We start from the raw sequence: 21454 nt of genomic DNA, 5'->3' as shown, positions 1-21454 counted from the left end.
TAAATTCCTCCTCCCCAGGCTGTAGCCAAGGTTTGTTGTTGTTTATATATTTGTATCCCACTTTTCTCCGCAATGGGAACCAAAATCGGCATTCATCGTTCTCCTCGCCTCCATTTTATCCTCACAACAACCCTGTGAGGTAGGTTAGATTGAGAGTGTGTGACTGGCCCAAGGACTTCCATGGTCAGTTGGGGAGTCAGACCTGGGTCTCCCAGATCCTAGTCCAGCACTTCAACTACTATTCCACGTTGGATCCCAAACCAACAAATAAAACAAAACAACGAAAACTGTGTCTAGGGCTGGTCCTGGATCCAGAAGCTGGGTCGCGTAAAAGCACGGCTGCGACCTCACGCTGAAGAGCTCGTGCCTTTGGCCACACCTCTGCCTTACAATGCCTGAAACAGAAAGGGCAAACATTTGGCAAGAGGGTACTGCTGGCTAAGATGCTTCCCCCACTTTTCACATCCCTTAGAGAACCTGGGCCTGAGTTCAGATCTTGCAGTACCTGAAAGAGGAAGAGCAAGGCCTGTGGGTGCATCAACCCAGAGTTGGCAGCTTTAATGTTAATAATGGGAGAAGTCTGGGGTTTTTTAAAAGAAAAATCTATGGTAGAGGTGTTCCCTAAAGCGATCTGGCCTATCCATCTCTGCCCAGCCTCCTTTCCCCTTAGCTCAAGGTGAATTTTCCGAAGTAGTAATTGCCTTGTTCTGGAGTGGTCCTGAAACAAATCTTCCTTTATCTACTATAACTCTGAGCACGGCAGAGTGCTTGCAAGGCGTCAGGAGTAGCTGACGGAAGTTACTTATTTAGGAACGGCATCATGATAAGCAAGTAGAAAATTTTGATTGGAAAAAACCCCCAGGCTTTTCTTATTCGTCTGAATACATATTTGATGCTGAGTCTGACACTTCATACATTCCAAAGTACGCCTAGACTTTTGGGCTTGGTGTTAAGGTTATGAGCAATGCTGATGGTTGCAGGGAATCACTTACTCTCTTTGATTTCTTTGTAGCCCTCTCCCCGAAATATAACTGCCCCTCCCAGCAAGTAACACTGGCTAAAACCCAGAAAATAAATAAGGAAAAGGAGGGAACTATTGAGAGGAAACTGGGAAGGGCAGAGGTTTGGCTCTAAGAATGACCTATAAAAGAGAGAAAAATAAGCGATGAAATAAACGGATGTGGGTAAGGGATGACAAGGGATAAAACTGGGTGGTAAAAGACGGTTTTCACAGCGAGTGGCAGCCAGGCCATACAGTCAACATACAACAACGGGGAAGGCGGAATACAAATATGATAAAATAAAAATAAATAAATAAACAAGGTGCTTCCTGCCCTCTCCTGCTGCCCAGGGACCACTTACCAGGCTTGATTTTTTAAAGCTGCAACTGGGAACGTTTGCAGCTCTGCTTATTCATCTGATTGCTTGAATGTCTCCAACTTGTCCAGATAATTAGTAGTACGAGGCAACAAATTCCTTAAATTTCAGCCCCAATTGTTTAATTTGCTAAACTGATGCTAAATTGGGGCTTTTGGTATACTTTGTACTTCAAAACTGTAATTTATGAGATTGCTAATTGTTACAGAAAGACATAGCTTGGCATTACCAGAACGTAGCCAGAGGGCTTTTGAAAGCCCATTATTAGGTGCCGGAAAGTCTTATGGTGAAAGGAGAATATAACCATTGAAAGATATACGAACATGTATCTGTATCATTCGAGACATTCTCTACATTAGAGGCAGCTCTGTTGGGGTAGTAACAGCAGCTTCAAGGTAATGATCCAAGCATAGTCCTCCTTCCTATCCTCGGCTGATCCTCGTAATGCTTCCTACTTTTAATTCTCTGCTTTAATTTTCTGACAAAGGGAGCTTTGACTCTCAAAAGCTCATACTTTGGAAATCTAGTTGGTTTTTAAGGTGCTATTGGACCCGGATCTTGCTTTAATTCAGTATCTGCAAAGTTCACATACGTGGGGTTGCCACTGGAATTCTGGTGAAGTTCCGTGTACAGAATATTGCTCTGGAAATGCAGTCCATGTTACTGAAATGGGGAATGCTTTATTTGAATCTGCCGAGGTGGATCAGAGATTCCCAACTCCAGGGTCAATCTCTGGCTTATCTCATTTAAAAACAAACATCTTGGATAGAGTAGGGCAGAGAAGGATTTCTGTTAAGGCTTCAGAGAGCTGCTACAGTAAAGTAGATGGTCTGTAGTGGTTTGACTCAGTATAAGACAGCTTCATTATATAGCTGTGAAAAATAGGAAGCTGAAAGATAACAACTGGTTTTCAAATTCTGAATTAAATGTTGCTGTTGAGGTACCAGTTAAAGATCCAGCATGGGGGATTCTTTCCCAGGAAGAGAAGGGATGTGGACGTAAGTGTGTAACCTTGTGACCAGCTCCTGATTGACAAGGCAAGTTGGATCCAGCAGAATGGGGATTGCTTTCTCCCCTCTCCAGCTGCACCCTGAAATGCTGCTCCTGCGGGACAGGGAGCCCTAAGGAACAACATGAGGAGTGAATTGGGAGTGTGCAATGGAATTGGCAGAATCACACACACACCCTCTTCTGTTGGCAGAAGTCTGCTGCTGGATCCAGGTTCAAGACTGCACCAGATTATTATGTTTTGTTAAGAGGAGATGGGCAGAGTTAAAGGTTGCAGGGGGAAAGAGAGCAATGCAGATTTCAAGCTTTTCGAATTCACTGCCAAGATTCTTCTCTTAGTTATTGGATGTGTGTGGAGTGGAGAGTGCCATCAAGTCATAGCTGACTTATGGCATCCCTTGTGGGGTTTTCATGGCAAGAGACTAACAGAGCTGGTTTGCCATTGCCTACCTCTGCAACCCTGGTTTTTGTTGGAGGTCTCCCATCCAATTACTAACCGCGGCTGACCCTGCTCAGCTTCCAAGATCTGACGAGATCAGGCTTCCCTGGGCTATCCAGGTTTGCTTCACTAAAAAGGGCAGGAAACTTCTTGCAGCTACAAGATTTCATATCTACCTGATCTTCCTGTGGGAGATGAGAACACAAATGTCAGATTTTTCTCTGCATTGGACTTTGCACTGCAGTTTGTATCAAAAAGGTTAATCAGTCCCCTGGTGTTTTATACTTGCTCATGGTCCATAGGTTGCATATTGCCTAAGAAAGCAAAGTTGGAACAAATGGTGAAGTTTGTGGTTTGGGGCCTTTCAATTAAAATGTTTTCGCTTTTTCGTGTTCTAATTCTGGCTTATTTTTTCATAGCATTTTTGTTTGCTGCTTCGCACAGATGGGAATGAGCAGTGAGCAGTTCCTACTCCGTTCACGTTGTATTTGGACTACTAATTACGAGCTTCTTTTGCAATTACCTTAAAAAACAGAATTGCTTTTTTGAAAAGCAATTTGAAAAGGTTTTGAAATTGGCTCATTTTTGTCACGTTCCTGCCATGCCATGCCAATGCAATGCCAATTCAGAACTGTAGTGTGGGTCTGGGCAGGCAGCAGTACATTGCCTTAAGTAGCTGCTCCGTGTTTCCTTCTCCCGCTGTGTACTTTGTGTGAGTCATAGCGCTGTGATCCTGATGGCATACGATTGGTTTATTGTTTTGGAGGAGAGTTCTCCACCCATATGTTAATTCAAAAAGCACCCTGCCCCCATCTAAGCTTCATTCATTTGCTTTTGTAAACGTCACCTAGATATGACGTATGCCCCGCTCATGAGATATACATAGCATTTCTGGGCTTCCGTGATGATGATGGACTGCAGACGGGCCACTATTCTGTAAATTGAAATGCCATTTAAAAAACAACCACCATCCGGTCCTTTTCAGCTATCGAAAAAAGGGGGATCAGTTTCTCACTGAGAATATGTGAACAAGTAAAGGGTTAAAATAACCAAGTTGTGAGGCTGTGCAACCTCACTTTGTGGTCTTGGTTGTGGATCACAAAGGCACAAAAAAAAGACATTGGCTTAAAATACATCTTGTTGCTAATTATGAATGAGGGAAGCATATTGGGTAAGATAACCTGAACTGTAATAAATGTGAGTGTTATGAGCAGAGTGTGTACCCTAGAACATGCCCTGGTTCCTCTGCAGTGGATAGGAGTTCGAGGGCATGGCAGAAACATGAGTGTGGCTTAGCTAATGAGTCAGTGTAGAAAAGGATTCCAGAATTTTGAAAACCACTGTCAGAGATCATTGCAACAGTTAGAATCTTGAAAAAGTTAAATACATCTAAACTCCATTTATTATGGTTTGCAGCAAATATCGGGTACCATTCTCTTGATCAGTCTGTTGTATTAAGGGTTGTATCAGACTTTCATGAAAGTAATAACAACAACAACAACAACATTCGATTTATATACCACCCTTCAGGACAACTTAATGCCCACTCAGAGCGGTTTACCAGTGTGTTGTTATTATCTCCACAACAAACACCCTGTGAGGTGCATGGGGCTGAGAGAGCTCCAGAGAGCCGTGACTAGCCCAAGGTCACCCAGCTGGCTTCAAGTGGGGAATCAAACCCGGCTCTCCAGATTAGAGCCCCGCACTCTTAACCACTACACCAAACTGGCTGTTAAGGACAAACAAGAGGAAATGTTGCTTCTTCCCTAGAACTGCAGCTTTGGCACCTTTAAAAAACAAGCAAGGGCTTGTGCCTGAGACAGTTCCTGCTGATTGCGGGAATCAGGTGGGCATTGTTAAGTTATCGTGTCTTTGAAAATCCCATCAGATTTCGTGACGTGATCATGCCATTGAAGCCACATCAGTGTGTGGGCAGGAAACACTGGCCGCAGGCTAAATGGCTACATAGCATCAGCCAGGGACCCTCCCAGAGTTGGCTACACTGTGGTTTCCCAAAGCCAAATTTGATTGATGTAAGTGCTTTCCTGCCTTCATTCCAAATGGGTGAACAATTTTTCCCTGTTTTGAGAACCCCCACACACAGTTAACAAAATGGGGAGTGGTGTAGCGGGGTGCACTTTTCAAAGGGAGTGAAGTTTTTCACGAACCTCCTGTTTTGGTTCCCCTCTGTTTCTTTTCAGCTGTCCAGTTGGTTACAGTCTTGCGCTTGTGAGGCAATTAGCAAATGACTTAAGGCTTTTGCGTTAGCGAACAGCCTTGTCCCATAATTCTAAGAAAGAATTCTTGCTGAGAATTCTTTCTTAGAACCCAGAGTGCTGTGCAGCAAGTCTTGCAGTGGCTTCAGGCAACTGGGAAATCAGGTCAGCATTCCAAGGCTGCCACGGCCCAGTTTCTTTTTTAACTGAAAGACCCGTTAACTGACAGGCTCTTATTTCCCCAGAGCATGTTGCCTAGGCCAGAAGTATACTGTAATGTTCAGCACTGACATCTGAACATCTTATTGGGCTGCAAAACGTTTTTACAGTGTACTGCAGTTAAGCAAAAAGAAACCGAAGTGGGGAGCATACGAAGCCATTCTTTTACACCAAGCAATCCCCAGTGATGTAGGCTACGCTCACATGGCTTACCCATCTTTATTTCTCAAGCCAAATTGGTTAGGAAATCTTTTCAAAATGTGTGCTTGATCACAGTAAGCAGGAAAGTTGGTAAACATCTTGCTAGAAACCATACATTTCCTATTGTGGGCAGTGCTTTTTCCTCATGGACATTCATGCTGGCGTGTGTGTATGGCAAGTTTGCATCCTTTACGGCAGAGGTCCTCAAACTTTTGGAGACTGTGGGATGCCTTTTAATCTGCACAGCCAATCTGATTTCTAGGGGCTAGTCAGAAGCTCTGCTGGGCAAAAGACCCACCTGGCCTGCCTACTTTCTAAAAACACTTGACAGGTGCCACGGTGCCCATGTTGGGACCTCTGCCTTATGGGATGCCACACCAGGAAGTCCTCTGAACTTTATGGAACCTTTTTAGGAGGTATGTGGGGCTGCTGCTGGAAGTGGAGGGTGGAAAAGTCCCAGCGCAGGGGCAGGACACCACCACCTCTCCAGATCAGCCTCATAGTACAAAGAGATCAATCCTGACCTACCTTACAGAGATGTGGAAAGAGAAAGTACATGAAGCATTTTGGGTAATTAGGGGAAAAGGCTTATTATTATAAATGCTTATTACACAAGCAATATTACATGGCATTTTTTAAAAAATCAAGGATGTTTATACATGTCACTGAGTATTTTTCAAGCATATATTTAGGGTAGTAAATATACGTATTTCATGCATATTTATTTTTCCAAAATTAGTAACCCCGGTTCTGTTCTAATAAAATGGAGGGCCAGTTTCAAAGTAATGGCAGAGCCATTTGCACTACTGCCAAAAAGCTGTTACACTTGGGTTCTATTTAGAAGTTCATATCCTTGTCTCCCCCCCACCCCCACCCCCCACACACACATACACCTTCAGTTGTGTAGCTCCCTCTCATCAGGGCTGTGTCTGCATGTCCTGTGGATTAATGTACGCTCTGATTTTGTGTGGGTCGATGCACAAGAACCGGGCTGCTCAGAGATCCTCTACAGGGAAGAACTTTTCAACTGCACTTTTACCTCTAAATTGGTCCTCAGTTTTTATAGCCAGGATAAATTAAACTAGTTTTCAGATTTTTATTGATTTGGCATGGTCCACTGTGCCCAAGATTTCATTTCTCTAAAGGAATTGGAATGTTTTGGGGGAAACTATGATTTTGGGAGTTGGGGCGCTGTGCAAGGCTAAGGATTAACAACGATGGGAATGGAAAATAATTGACACAGAGTCTCAGCCTTTGGCCAACATAAATGTTGTTAATTTCCTGCTTGGCTTCTGGCTCTTCCTTCACACTGAATAGGACTAGACGTTCATGTGATTTTTAAGAAGGAAAACTGAGAAATTATCAGAACACAATATTTACAACCAGATACTAAATGTCTTGATTACATAGCAACTCCTGTCCACAATCATGAATCTAAGAATCCTACATGCACCTTTTTTAAAAAAAATGGAACACTGTCTGTTGCAAAGGAAACAAAAGCTAGCAAAAACAGCACTTCAAACGACAGAATGACTTCTTCACAGAGTGTCAGCCCATCATATTTTCCTTTGCCACCATGTCGGATTCTCTGCGCCAGCCTTTTCTCATTCCATTTATTTCCTTATCGGTGAGTTCACTATCCTTGGGGGGAATAGGTTCCATGGGAGCATTAAAAATTGGCTGGTGCTTTCAGTGTGTTTAAGAGAGTTTAAAGTGCTATCTATTAAATGAGATGCACGACATAGGCCTTAACAATTTATGGTTTTTTCGAAGGGCAGCTGAGCAGTTTGTACTCACTAAATTACAATGCCTGTATGAACTATCTGGTAATTGGTAGAGTTGCGTTTGCCCACCCGTATCTTCATTTCCCATTCTGTTAACAGCCATTTTATTATCCCGCTGATGCAGAAGGGTAAATTATTTTTCACCCTTCAAAGGTTAGATGCAAGTGCAGCTGTTGAGCATATAAGAATGAAACGTGTGCTGGGTAAGATAAACAAAACAAGAACAATCGAAGCCTAGAATTCCATATTCTGATCACATCGGAATTACGAGCCTTCTCTATAACAAAGAAACACATTCATCTTTTCTGTACACATTGCATCCAGTGAAAGTTCAAGAAATGAAGGTCTTTCAAAACAGCTCCTGCCCACTAGTAAGGAGTCTTCTTTTTTTGCTGTCTCCAAGCCACTTAAAGAATTTGAATGCTCCCTGCTCCCTACGACCTCCCTCAATTCTGAAAATTTTGTATTCTCAGAATGATTATTCTTCAACCACTTTGCCCCTCACTACTGAAAGCACTAATTTGCATGGCAAACATGACTTCTTTAAGTTCTTTTTTTACAAATATAAAAGTGTACAGAAAAGAAAAAGGAAAGAGGAGCAACATTTGAAAAGAAAGGATCACAGACTATTAGTTACCGGAACTATCAAAATACAATGACCATATAACATTTAAAATATGTTTTTCCAAATAAACAACACAAACAAACCTCAAGCATACTTACTCTCCTTATCCTAAAGAACCTTATGAGTTCTTTAAAGTCTGATTTATGCTACATCATGGAAATGTTTTGATGCATTTCTAGGAAAGAGCTTACGTCAGATTTCTCCAGATATATGTCGTTTATTTCCTCTTCACCTCTCTGAAGAAGAGGTGAAATTGACAGAGTCTTCAGGGAGGCGACCAGAAATAAACAAACCCTCTGAGGAGTGATCTTTGCCAGCTCTAGAGAGGTGAAGCTGACAGAGCCTTCCAATCTGTCTTTTAAAACTCGGCTTCCCGGCTAACATTGCGTCTCCCTTCACTTGAGCATCCTTGTGTAATTCGTCTCGTGTAGAGAGACTCTGAGCCTTACACTTTAAGAGAAAAAAAATCATTATCACTGCAGAGAAGGCAATATTCAATGAAATGTGTGAATGTGAGGATAGGGAGAGCATATGGAGTGGAAAATCCAGGGCTGGACTGAAACCATTAAATGGATCCTCTTGGAACTCTTCACAGTTATCCATGGTTTTCACCATCCTGAATAATTTTATGTCACCTTCAGAAGAGAGGTGGGTGGCAACTAGAGACAGGACATTTTCTGTGGTGGCACCTTGCCTAGAGAACGCCCTCCCCCTTGAGGCTTGCCTGCCACCTATTTTACTTTTTTTAGGCACCAGGTCAAAACACATCTTGGCAAGATGGGAGAGTTTAGGAAACCCTCTAGGGCATGCCTGGTTTGCAATGCTCCATTGTAAGACGATGTATGGGGAATCTGGAGAGAAGAAGTGTTGTCTGCTCTGCCTTCTGGAACATGCAGTGGGAAGTGGAGCAGAATCAAGGCAGAGTGGGGGCTTCAGGAGGCAGCCCTTGTTCAGTCATCACTGATCCAATCCTGTGCAGAAGGAGAATCCCTCCCATTGTTGGTAATGCCAGAAATGGAAAACTCCCTTCCTTGGCAATGTGAGCACCATGCACACATGGAGCTCTGGAGCATAGCCTAACCTGATAACTTGTATCTCAAAATCTACCTGTATTTTACAGAGTATAAGGAAACTCTAGCATAAAATTTAAAAATAAAACCCTCTATTCCCACCCCCCTCCAAGTTGGAAGATGGAATAGTTTACTATACAAAAGTGATTCTTCGGCAAGGATCTTGAGTTTGATGGTAAAAAAAAATAATGAAACGATGCCTTGAGTTCCAATTTATGAAGAGTCAGCAGAAGGGGGAAAATGGATTCCTGCGGCCCCTAATTGCCTCGAACTTTGGTGTATACTTCTGTATATTCTACAACAGAGCTTGCCGCTTAATTTCCATCAATCACAACAAGATCAGGCAAGAACATAAGAGTCAGCTCTTCCTTTTATTAGCAAACACTGTCTCTATAAATAGACTACCCAAGCTGGATTTAGTTCCTAACACAGGCATTTTGGATGGGGTCCCAGGTTTTCTCTCCCCCCCTAAGTTTCCCTCTCCACACACACCCACGCACACACAAGCACGCCTGGGTGTAAAGGCCTTTGGCTTCTTACTGGAGAAGGCAGAAGGTGATAGGACTGTTGTGTTGAAAATGGGCCAGATCAAGCGGGTGCTTCAAGGACAGCAGACTCAAGAGCGGCTTCACAGTTATGGAGGGGGGGGGGTTGGAATATTTTATTCCATTTCTCCTGTATGGTAAAAGAAGGAGTTGCCATTTGTTCCAAAAGTTAAGAGCAGACTGATCCCCCCGCCCCAGGCATTTTCTATTCCTTGACAAGGAAATGATTCAAGAGTAAACAGATAATGCAGTTTATGTGGTGTGCTTCCAATTTTGTGGTCTGAGTGGTGGTGGTTGTTTTACCATCAAATAAGTTATCTCAGACACTAAAATCTCTTAAATTCTACCTCGGATTTCTGGAGCAGAAAAGAATGAAGATTCAGTTTCTAGTTACAATTGTTGAACAGATAGGTGCGCTCACCATGAGATGTAACCAAATTTTGAATGTCCCAAGTGGGCAAAAGACTGAGATAATTGCTTGGATGAAAGATGAGAGTCAGTGTTGTGTAGTGGTTAAGAGTGTCAGACTAGAATTGGGGAGACCCGGGTTCGAATCCTTGATCTGCCATGGAAGCTTACTAGGTAACCTTGGGCCAATCATACTTTCTCAGCCTAATCTACATCACAGGATTGTTGTGAGGATAAAATAGAGGAGAGGAGAATTATGTAAGCCACTGTGGGTCCACATCGGGGAGAAAAGACAAGGTATAAGTAAATAAATAAATGTTGCAAAAAAATCCTTTTCGTAACATGAAGGGTCGTGACTAAACCTGCTTGACCAGGTCAAAGCATACAGGCTGTTCTCAGTGTTACCCAATGGCAGAAAAAACCAAAATGGATACTCTTGTGCTACAGCTTCATCTGTTCAATTTATTTTGTAGAAGACATTCAGATCTGTAAGAATCATAGGGATAATTCTAGATATCGGAGCTACCAGTGATTTTTTTATGTAGCAAGTATACTCCTCACCTCCATTCTGGGAAATGGCGTGTCTGTCAAATGCATTTTTATCTCGCTCTTCATCCAGACTGTTCAAGGTGGCAAACAGGATCCCCCTCCCCATTTTATCTTCACAACAACCCTGTGAGGTAGTTTAGGCTGAGAGAGAGAAGGAAAGAGTGACTGGCCCAGTGTCACCCAGAGAGCAACATGGCAGGGAGGGGATTTGAACCTGGATCTTTCTCATCCTACTCTGACACTTTTTAACCACTGCACAGGCTTTTACACTGGTCTCCAGTGCATGTATGCAGCAGTGGGCCTTTCCAAACCCGTACCATAATTCCAGGCCAAGCATAAATGTCCACGAGTTCATATCCTGACATTCGTGTGGGCAATGTATTAAAAACGTCAATCATTTTAAATAGTTTAAAAAGCAGATGAGGGGAAAGGATGTTGTACCTGGAATGAACTGTGATTCACAAGTAAGGAAACTCAAGGATTCTGATATTTCTTTTATGAAGTCAGGCCTTAAAAAAACAAAAAAAACAAATAACATGTCATAATCAAGCATGCACAGAACACACACACACAGCTAGTATGAATTATTCATTGCAACACAGCTCAGTGTGCACTCAAGGGTACCATATAATTCTTAATTACGTTCTTTTTTAATTCACAGATACGCAGCCTGTCATAGCTGTTGCAGAATGGGAAAAACTCAGAGTAGACGTATCTGACTGGAATTGTCAAACAATAGGCAAACAGAAAGGAAATGAGATGTATTTCGGGGCATAGAATTAACTAGCCATTCGCTTTAGCTGATAGCAGCAGAAAGTGGAATGAGAGTTTGAGGGAACATCTGCTGCTGTGGGTGGAATGAAAGGAGTGGGTTTTAGATCAGGCAGGAGGAGGCTGGGAGGATGCCACCCACCGCGTTCCCATTAAGTAGCAAATACCCCCTTTCCTGACATTGCTACACTTACCCATTTGGGAAATGCCGGTATAATGTATAGTTCCGCCCTTGCACATTCCCAATAAGTGAAAACCATGATTAACGGCAAAAAGTGGCAAGGATTTTGATGGGACAGTACTGTCGAACCAGGATAGAGAGCTGGTGTAGCGCTGTAGCTAAGGACCAGTCTGGATGTGACAAGGATCTCTGCTCATCAGTAAAAAGTGAGTTGCGAACACAGTGGGGAGCAGAGAGAGGTCTAGCTCTTCAACTACCTGTGCATTTTTGCTAATCGAAATTGTCCCTGCCCCACCCCCCATCCCTGCACCATTAAAGGAAAAAGAGAAGCCATCTTTTTTTTTCTTTTAAAATGGAAACTATGGTTTGCAGAAGAGCCATTTTGGTTGGCAAAACTGCACGACCATCGAAGGATTAAACCCTCTCTCCTGTTCCCGTGGATCCCCCATCCAAATGACTTGCAAGTTTCTCTTTGACAGTTGAACAGAGACCTGTAATGATGGTTGTTGTGGGTTTTCCGGGCTGTATTGCCGTGGTCTTGGCATTGTAGTTCCTGACATTTCGCCAGCAGCTGTGGCTGGCATCTTCAGAGGTGTATCACCAAAAGACAAAGATCTCTCAGTGTCACAGTGTGGAAAAGATGGCAGGTCATTTATATCTACTCAGGAGGTGTGGGGTTGAGCTGAGTCATCCTGTAAGAGTTTCCCAGGGTGTGGAATGCTAATGGTGGGAGGCTTCACTGTATCCTGAGGAGGTTCTTTTGCATAAGGATTGGTGCTTGCTGTGCTAATCTTCTCTGCTGGGCTACTGTCGGGTATAGAGTGTTTTGTTAGCCTGGTGTTTTTCAGAACTGGAAACCATGCTCTGTTCATTCTTAAGGGAGACCTGTAATCTTCGTCACATCTGTTTTGGCCCGAAGAAGCTGACGGATGAGCCAGGAAATTCCTACTTTGAAGCTTACCCTTGCTCTTTCCAACAATAAGTAGAGTTACACCTTATTGCCTTCACTAAACTTAGTGCTTAGGACTGAGCAATAGTAAGTCTCTCAGCCTGATTCCTTCTCATTCTGCAATGGTCCGCCCAACAGTGTTGTAACAGGGACTGGCCATTTGAAGGATGCACCTGACTGTACAAACATAAGGAGAGGGCAAAGGACAAAGTAATTCCATGTCTTATATAATCAGTCAATGTAATGCCTCGAATCATCATGACCCTGGGAGAGTCTAGCTTCTTCATTAGTAAAAATGAGATGAGTTTGTTCTTGAACTGGGGCAGAAGCACCTGCCAGCTGTAGCAACCAGTGGGCTGCTGCACAGGTGCAAAGCTGATCAACACAGCACTGTGCTTGCAGTGAGCTGCGCCAAGGACGTTTGAACAGGTCAGTCAGTAACTCACCTTGGGCGTGATCAAGGCAGTTTGAACCAGGTGTGTTTTCCTGACCAACATTTTGACTGCCAAATTCAGCCCCTCTAGTAACCTGCCTGCAAGAGAGCTTCATTTAGTATGAAGTAATGAAATAATCGTTATGCATTAATTACTTTACTGGTAAGAAAACAATTGAGAAACTTTTTATAGAAACAAAATACAATTCAAAGCCAGAACAACAACAACAACAACAAGGGACATTTAAACCCTGGACTTTAAATTGGACCCTGATCTGTATCAGGGGAACAGTCATGTGTTCTTTGTTTTTATCAGCTTTTAATTTATACTGCAGTTAGTAGACCTAAAAGAAAGGAGACGGGTAAGATTATTTGCTGTAACTTTAGTATTATGTATATTGCACTTCAAAAATTCACAATGCATCAGATATATCGGAAATCATCATAATTATCAGGTGATCTCCAAGTTTTCACATGCAGAAGCACTCGCTGTTTATCTGTAAGGGATGGATGTTAATATTGTGTATATTTTGTCTTTTGAACTTTTATTTCTAACTAATAAGCATGACCTGCATAGTAGACATGGGCACGAACCTCCCCAATATGAATAATAATAATAATAATAACAACAACAACATTTGATTTATATACCTCCCTTCAGGACAACTTAATGCCCACTCAGAGCGGTTTACAAAGTATGCCATTATTATCCCCACAACAATCACCCTGTGAGGTGGGTGGGGCTGAGAGAGCTCCAGAGAGCTGTAACTAGCTCAAGGTCACTCAGCTGGCTTCAAGTGGAGGAGTGGAGAATCAAACCCGGCTCTCCAGATTAGAGTCCCGCACTCTTAACCACTACACCAAACAATTCGTGGTTTGCAGCATTCCACGAACTTCCGACCTTTTCCCAGTTTGGGAATTGGTTCATGGTTTGTGGCATTTCAACCGCCCCGCACCAGCTTCAGCAGCCGGTGCAGGGCGTTTGAAACAGCCCCTTTCTCCTGCTGCAGCAGGAGAAAAGGGCTGTCAGTTTCACAGACCCTGCACCGGTTCCAGTGCAGGGTCTGTGAAACTGACAGCCCCTTTCTCCTGCCCCATCTGAAACTACTGTCACTTCCTTTGTGTACCCACCATGAGTAAAGAGATCACTTCCACAATTCGAGCAGTGACTCTTATGATTGGACTATGTAATCTTATTATTTTCATTTCCCTTGGAATTTATGAAGCGTCTGAATATGCCCTGGTCATATATACCTGGTCATATGCCCCATGCGGTCGGCTTGGAACTCTCCCAGCAAATCTGTAACCTGTTTTCCTTTCTGTGTTCTTTCTTTGACAGATGTTCAGCTTTGTTTCCCTTCCCACTGATGTCCTGGAAATAGAAGTGAAGGACAAGTTTGCAAAGAGCCGTCCGATCATTAAGCGTTTCTTGGGGAAGCTTTCCATGCCAGTCCAACGGCTGCTGGAGAGACATGCCATAGGGTAAATCTGTGAGGCACCGCCTTCTGTTCTTTAAGTGCCACTTTCATCATAAAAGGGGAATAACAGTTGTTAATGAACTGACACAACATGGGTGTGTGGGGGGGGGGTTAGTGGGGGGGGGTGATGTGGTTTTTGTTGGAAGGACATTATGTTGAGTTTGAGTTATTGCCCTTGATTGTAATACACTGACCTTGTCAATCAACAGTTACATGGGTTTTAATGCCAGCTAAACATTTTTATAAGAACAGAGTTTGGCATACATGCAGCTATACCAATACAATATAAGAAGATGTATCGACTCCAAGAGCCTGGAGTTTGAAAAAAAAGCCTGAGAGGATCTGCCACTTGATTCCCCCCACACACACACCATTTGCAGGTGTCCACTTGATTTTACACCCTCAACTGCTGTGTCCGTGCTGCCTAATTTTTGTTTTGCACAACCTAACCAAGATGTTATACTCCCAATGATAACACTGTGTGAACTGGTTGTCAAACTCTGTTCAAAGTCATTAGATTTCCATTCGTTTCCCTTTCCCAGGGAGGGAGCTAGATAAGATCCTTAAAGATAAAGATGACTCTCTGGGGACCAAGATCAAGATAATCCAAACAATGATATTCCCCATTACCATGTATGGATGTGAAAGTTGGACAGTGAAGAAAGCTGACAGGAAGAAAATTGATTCATTTGAAATGTGGTGCTGGAGGAGAGTTCTGCGGATACCATGGACAGCCAAAAAGACAAATAAGTGGGTACTAGATCAAAACAAGCCTGAATTCTCCCTAGCAGTTAAAATGACAAAACTGAGGCTATCGTACTTTGATCACATTATGAGAAGACAAGATTCTCTGGAAAAATCAATAATGCTAGGAAAAGTAGAAGGCAGTAGGAAAAGAGGAAGATCTAAAACAAGATGGCTTGATGCAATAAAAGAAGCTAAATCCTCCAGTTTACAAGATCTGAGCAAGTCTGTTAACGATAGGATATTTTGGAGATCTTTCATTCATAAGGTTGCCATAGGTCGGAGGCACCTATGGTACATAACACACACACCCTTTCCCAGAGAGCCATCAGTGGGGCCTCTGGACCCAATTTAGACAGAATCACAATGACCTTGAGATCTCACTATATTGAAACGTATGACATTTACTGTATAATAATTTTCTCCAGCGTGTTAAATCAGTATATCCACGATATTTCTGTGCTGTTTCAAAATGTGAGTGGGGCTGTGGCTGTGTTAGAGCATCATGCAAAAGGGTTCCAGGTTCAGTCCCTGGCATCTTGAATAAAAAGGATTGGGTGGCAGGTGATACTAAACAATTGAGCCTGCACCTTGGTGGTGGTGTTTGTTGCACATAGCCGAAGACTATTTTAGACTAAAAAGTAATACATGAAATGCTGATGCTAACAAAAAACAATGATAAAAACTCGTTAAAAGGAATGGAGTTAAAATTCCCAAACTCTATAGGTGCAGTAAAAGCAGGGCTCATTTTGAGGGGGAATGCACAGGAACGCAGTTCTGGCAGTTTCCCAAAGAGGTTACATGTCAGGTGGCCCTGCCCACCTGACTCGGCCATTTTGGGCCCATTTTGGCCTAGATTGGGGCCTAAACGGCCCAGATCGGGCCTCTGACGGGTGGTGGATCACTCTCCCATTCGGCAGCAGCCCGATCCTGACCATTTTGGGCCCCTTTCAACCATTTTTATCCCCTTTTTGCCATTTTGGGCAGAATTTCAACCCTGAATGGCCAGGATTGGATCCAAAAAAGCCAGGATAGGTGAAGTCAGGGTGTGTGGCATATGCAAATCAGATATGCTAATGACACATTTCCGGTGATGTCAAGTGGTGTGGCATATGCTGAGTTATGCTAATGAGTTCCTCCAGCTCTTTTTCTATGAAATGACCCCTGAGTAAAATTAACAACAGATTAAACATCAAGCATAGCATTATCATGGATCTTCTTGACAGTCAGGGCATACAGAAGACCAGGTCTGCTTAGCGTCAGCAGTAGGACTGCATCATACTTCTTGAGACTACTTTGTAGAGCGGTGGTATCTTTACGGAATCCCTTTCACATTGATTTTATCAGCTCTGAACATCTGCCATAGAAATCTACTACATTACAGAGGATTCTGGGACACCAGTGTACATTTTACGTATGTAGATCACTGGCTGGATCTGTTATGCCTTATTGTTGACCCATATGAACTGAATGTGCAATCTATAATATACCAACACTCTCTTGTGACCACACATTCTGAGGGAAGTTTGTCCACCATTGCTGTCTTCATGTTTAGGAACCTATGAAAATCTTCCAAGGGAACCACAGCCTTCCTCAAAGCACACTGAACACTGTCGCACTAGGATGAATTGTTCTGATAAATGATGTTATTAATTAATTTGCTGCTGTAATAAATAGAATTATTATAAATGTATGAATTGTTGTTTTACAGGGACAGAGTTGTCAGCTATACTCTGGGGCGCAGGTTGCCAACAGATCATGTTAGTGGGCAGTTGCAGTTTCGATTTGAGATCACGTCTTCAATTCATCCAGGTATGGACGCTGTACCAAGGTATGCTTGAAGTAACAGACTTGCCTGTGGTACTTTTCTACAGACAGTTGCCATATGTGAAGAAATGTCTTCTCTTATGGTGGTGTTTTACAAATGAGAATAGCTTCAAAGTTCTCTGTCTACTTTTGAATTTTCAATATATGGGGCAGCCTGTACATGTTTACTAAAGTGCTGTTTTTGTATGAGATATTTTGGCTGATGAACTAAAGTTTCTTTTTTTCTCCTCCCATGATGCCAATGGGTCTAGATCCTTCTAGAGATATAGATGGAGGTGGGCATGAACCAGGGAAATGGTGGTTTGTTGTGGTGCGTGATATGTCGCATTTCACAAATCATGCTCGGTTCGTGAACCAGTTCGTTTTGGTTTGTCAGTTGTTCACTTCTGGGGCTGCAGAAGGTCTACAGAAAGCCCATCCCCCCATTGTCTAGGCAACAGATTGATTGGCGCGAGACAGTCTGAAGTGATGAACCACAAAATGAACCATACGAACTGCTCTAACGATTCATTGCAGTTCATCAGGAATGAGCTCTGACAAACCACTGGTTCGTGAACCAAAAACCGGCCTGGTTCTTGACAAACTTTGGTTCATATTTGGTTCGTGCCCATCTCTAGTCATAGAGCAACACTATACAGAGTTACTCCTGTCTAAGCCCATTGAGTAGAGTGTGCCACTTGGACCAGGGAGATTTTTGCTTGAATCCCAGCTTAGTAACAAGCTCCTTGGGTGGCCTTAGGAAAGTAGATGTCACTCATTCACCCAAGCTGCCTCTGAGGGATAGTCTCGGGACACCCCATAGAAGCTCCCTTGGGCTCCTTGAAGGACAAATCAAATAATAATGTGAGGATCCAAAAAGACATTCAGTTGGTAGCCCAAATCTATAGAGATACATGTGGGTGCTGTTTTCTAGTAACATAGTAAAGAAGAGAGGGCAAGAGAGAAAGCTAAGAAGATAAAAACTAATTATTATAAACAGTTAATATTTGTTGAGTTTTAAAGTATGGAAGGAGAGGAGAATCTGGGTTAGGGAGTTCCATCCATTTTCAAAATGAAAACAAAATACCTTGTGTAAGCTACAAAGGTATGTTGGGCAGATTCCCTAGAGTAGGAGATATGACTCTTTTAAATAAATAAATATTGTAATGTTATTATATTATTAAGCATATAACTCATATCAAGAGGTACTGTCATAGCACATGAACAGAATACATGATCCATCGTGCCATGCTCATCATAATACTAACATTCTAAAGGCAGTTTGCATCAATGGCAAAACTTACTTCATTGATTAGAGAAAGGACATTAGTTAATTAGTTAATGGACATTAGTTCCATTCTTGACTGAATGGAAAGCATTTATAAACTTTTTACCTGAAATGGATAACAAGGATTTGATGACATCTAGATTTATGGATTAAGAAACATGAACAATAGAAAAAAGTGGGCTCTCGTGTTTAACTTAGAATAAGTGAGACTCTAGAAACGATACATATTTGTTGCGGAGTTAATCGGAACTCAACCCATAGTGTAGTTTTCGGGTTTTGTCTTTTTTACTTCTTTATGTATTGTTAGTGTGTCTTCTTTTCAGAATGTTGTTTTTTTTTCCTCTTCTATGTTTATTGCTTATAGTTTTTTTATTATTGTTTATAGTTTAAATAAAGAAAATTCTACCACAAATAAAGGCAGATCTTTTACCCATCATTTGTTCTTTACAGAGCAAACATAATAATAACAGCGCTTTACTGGGGTCATAGATTCAATTTAAACTATTATTATATTAATTTGGATAGCATTGTCAAGTAGGCTATAAACATAATCTTGCTAGAAATGGAATTTTAAAGCATCAAATCAACCTGATTTAAATGAAAATAGTATTTACATTAATAAATGGGATTTTTAAAAGTGGGGGTGTTTTGCTTGATTGTAAAGTAATTGCTTAACTGCTTTTTATCCACGCTCTATCAAGAGGTTTTGTGACCTGTTCCTTAGTTTGAATCATGGTTAAAATAGGAAGCATTTGGCATTCCTTATACATATCTGCAGGTGTTTCTTCATACTACAGGATCATGGCCATTTCCACATGCTGTTAAAGCGACGGGCTACTTACTGAATGCTGGCATTTTTTTTCACAGATTCCAGATGCCTCTGATTTCAAAGTGGAAGCAGGCAGTTTCACTTTCATTCGTTCAGCGTCTTTTGTGAGAACGGGATTTCCCACTCTTTCCTGAGCCAAACGCTGAGCCAAACTGCCTGCTTCCACTTAGAAACTGGAGGCGTCTGGAATCTGTGGGGGAAAACACCAACGTTCAGTAAGTAGCCCGTCGCTTTAACAGCATGTGGAAACGTCCCATGCCCCCTAAACCTGCAATGCAACCAACAGATGCATTTAGCCCAGTAACTCTTTGTCTTGCCTCCAGCAGATGATGAAGAAGTCTCGATTGCTGCAGATCCTGAGTCAACTGAATTCCGGGAAAGCCCCATGAATAACTCAGCAGAGGAAATCTTTGGTGAGCCTCCGTGCACCACCGCAGTGAGCTCAGAAAGTGCAGCTGCAGAAAAGCTAAATGGATGCCCAGTGATCTGCATCAATGTGGATAGCTCTGGGGCCGGGGATCTCGCCCAGAACAGCCTCTTAAAAGAAGAGCTAGCAGGAAACGGGGAGACTGAGGCAGTGCCAGCAGATCCGGTTGATCCCATGGAATCCATCCTAGGGGGGATGATGCCTTCCCTGAGCTCTGTGGAACTTACTGAGCAACTGACTCTGCTGGCGTGCACGCCCCCCGAATCTGAAGTTAGGGAAAACAATAAAGTCAATTCGGTTACTCAGGGAGACCATGACTTCTTAACCCACGTAGAAACTCTGTCTATTGATGAGGTGGCTGGAGATGCGCAAGCTGTCAAAGATCAGGAGAAAAGTCAAGATGACGGGGCCTCAGCCCAAGAGGAGGAGGAGGAGGAGGAAGAGGAAGACAAGCTGCAGCTAAGGACCGTGGTGAAAAGGAAAAACAGGCCATGTTCCTTACCAGTGTCTGAGCTCGAGACAGTGATAGCCTCTGCCTGTGGAGAGCCTGAGACTCCTCGGACCCACTACATCCGCATACACAATCTCCTGCACAGCTTGCCTTCAGCCCAGATGAGTAGTGATGGAGAAGGAGAGGAAGACCAGGGCAGTGTCGAGAATGATGAAGAACTGACAGTCAAGGAAGTGTCAGAAAAGGACATGGTCAGTGAGACGGAAACCATGCTGGCAGACCCCCCCATGGAAGACAGAGCTGAAGAGAATTTTGTTCAAGCGACTGTGCCTCACAGCAGCTCCACTGAACACCTTGCTGACTTAAACGAACCTCTTCTGGATGGCGAAGGTCCCCGGACTGAAAGTGAGAGTGAACTGAGTCCCAGGCCGAATGGTGAATGCGATATGTGTGACACGTCCTGTTACAGCCCATCTTGTTACAGCACTTCCTGTTACAGTACCTCATGTTACAGCACTTCCTGTTACAGCACTTCCGGTCCGGAGAGTACCAACCGGTTCTCAAGCCATACCCGATTCTCCTCTGTCGATAGTGCAAGGATTTCTGAAAGCACAGTTTTTTCTTCCCAGGATGATGAGGAAGAGGAGAACAGTGCTTTTGAGTCAGTACCAGACTCGGTGCAAAGCCCCGAGTTTGACAGGGAACAGGTGGACGGCTCCACCCACTGGCATGAGGAACTGGTAGCTCGGGGAATGAATCTGCAGAGAACGGTGGAAGGCATAGAGTCTCCAATAGCAGGCCCAAGCAACAGAAGAGAAGGTTAGATTTGGAGAAGCAATACTTTATCTCTTGTAGGCGTTAAGGATGATCAGCTTCTTGGAAGAGGGCTCATTTTCATTTGGGGACTTAAAACCCTGCTTAGGAAGTGAGGAGCTAAATACTAAATGATTATCTGAAGAGTTTTTATTTTCATTATAAAAACTGAGATGTGATGCCGGAATGATAATTCCTTTGATTGTGCTTTTGTGTTGTGTGTAAAGAAGGAAAAGAGCTCCCATACACATTTCTGGATGTCATACACATTGCCACAACAAGAGATGCACAGGTTTAGGTTGTCACCTTCCAACTCAGCCATCTTTAAATCACTGGACGTTGTAGGAGGCAAAGTAGCTCCACCCATTCCTTCTCTGCCAATACCTGTTGTCTGCATCCGTCCCTCACCTGTCATGTGTCGTAGCTGGAGTCCCTCCCATCACAAAAGGAAAGGGAGGAGGAGGGGCTGGGGAAGCAACAGATGTCCTTGGCTGCCTCATCTCTGAGAGAATCAGGAGATTTAGAAGTATGTATCCACTGACAGGTCAAGATGAGCATCCACAAACTGCCCTGTTGTTTCTTTGAGCCAGTCTTCCTGATTGTATATATGGCATATTCCAGTTCATCTCAGATGTGCGTATGTATGAGAAATAGAGAGATGGGCATGATGGGAAGGGCTGCCTCTTCATCTGGTGTATTAAACTGCTGTAGCTTACAACCTGTGAAGATCTGTCTCAATAAGATGTTTTGTGTGCTATCATGGAACTCCCTCATTTTTCAGCTATTGTAAATTACATCAAGTAGCATCACTCTGCCTATGTGGAATGAGGTAACATTGTCTTT

General features: G+C 43.0%; 1 protein-coding gene across 1 annotated transcript in view; it reads left to right on the top strand.

Annotated features, from left to right (window-relative positions):
- HECW1 (HECT, C2 and WW domain containing E3 ubiquitin protein ligase 1) overlaps window positions 1–21454 on the top strand; it is a 186924-nt gene that overhangs the window by 84119 nt on the left and 81351 nt on the right. The window contains exons 7-9 of the mRNA XM_054991627.1: window positions 14115–14257; window positions 16709–16809; window positions 19247–20617. Coding sequence (XP_054847602.1) covers window positions 14115–14257; window positions 16709–16809; window positions 19247–20617 — 1615 coding nt within the window. The remainder of the gene's footprint in view (window positions 1–14114; window positions 14258–16708; window positions 16810–19246; window positions 20618–21454) is intronic.

Source organism: Eublepharis macularius, chromosome 11 (genome assembly GCF_028583425.1).
Source record: "Eublepharis macularius isolate TG4126 chromosome 11, MPM_Emac_v1.0, whole genome shotgun sequence".
Taxonomy (NCBI): Eukaryota; Metazoa; Chordata; class Lepidosauria; order Squamata; family Eublepharidae; genus Eublepharis; species Eublepharis macularius.
Note: the sequence above shows the minus strand (reverse complement) of the source record. Positions and strands in the feature narration are given on the sequence as shown.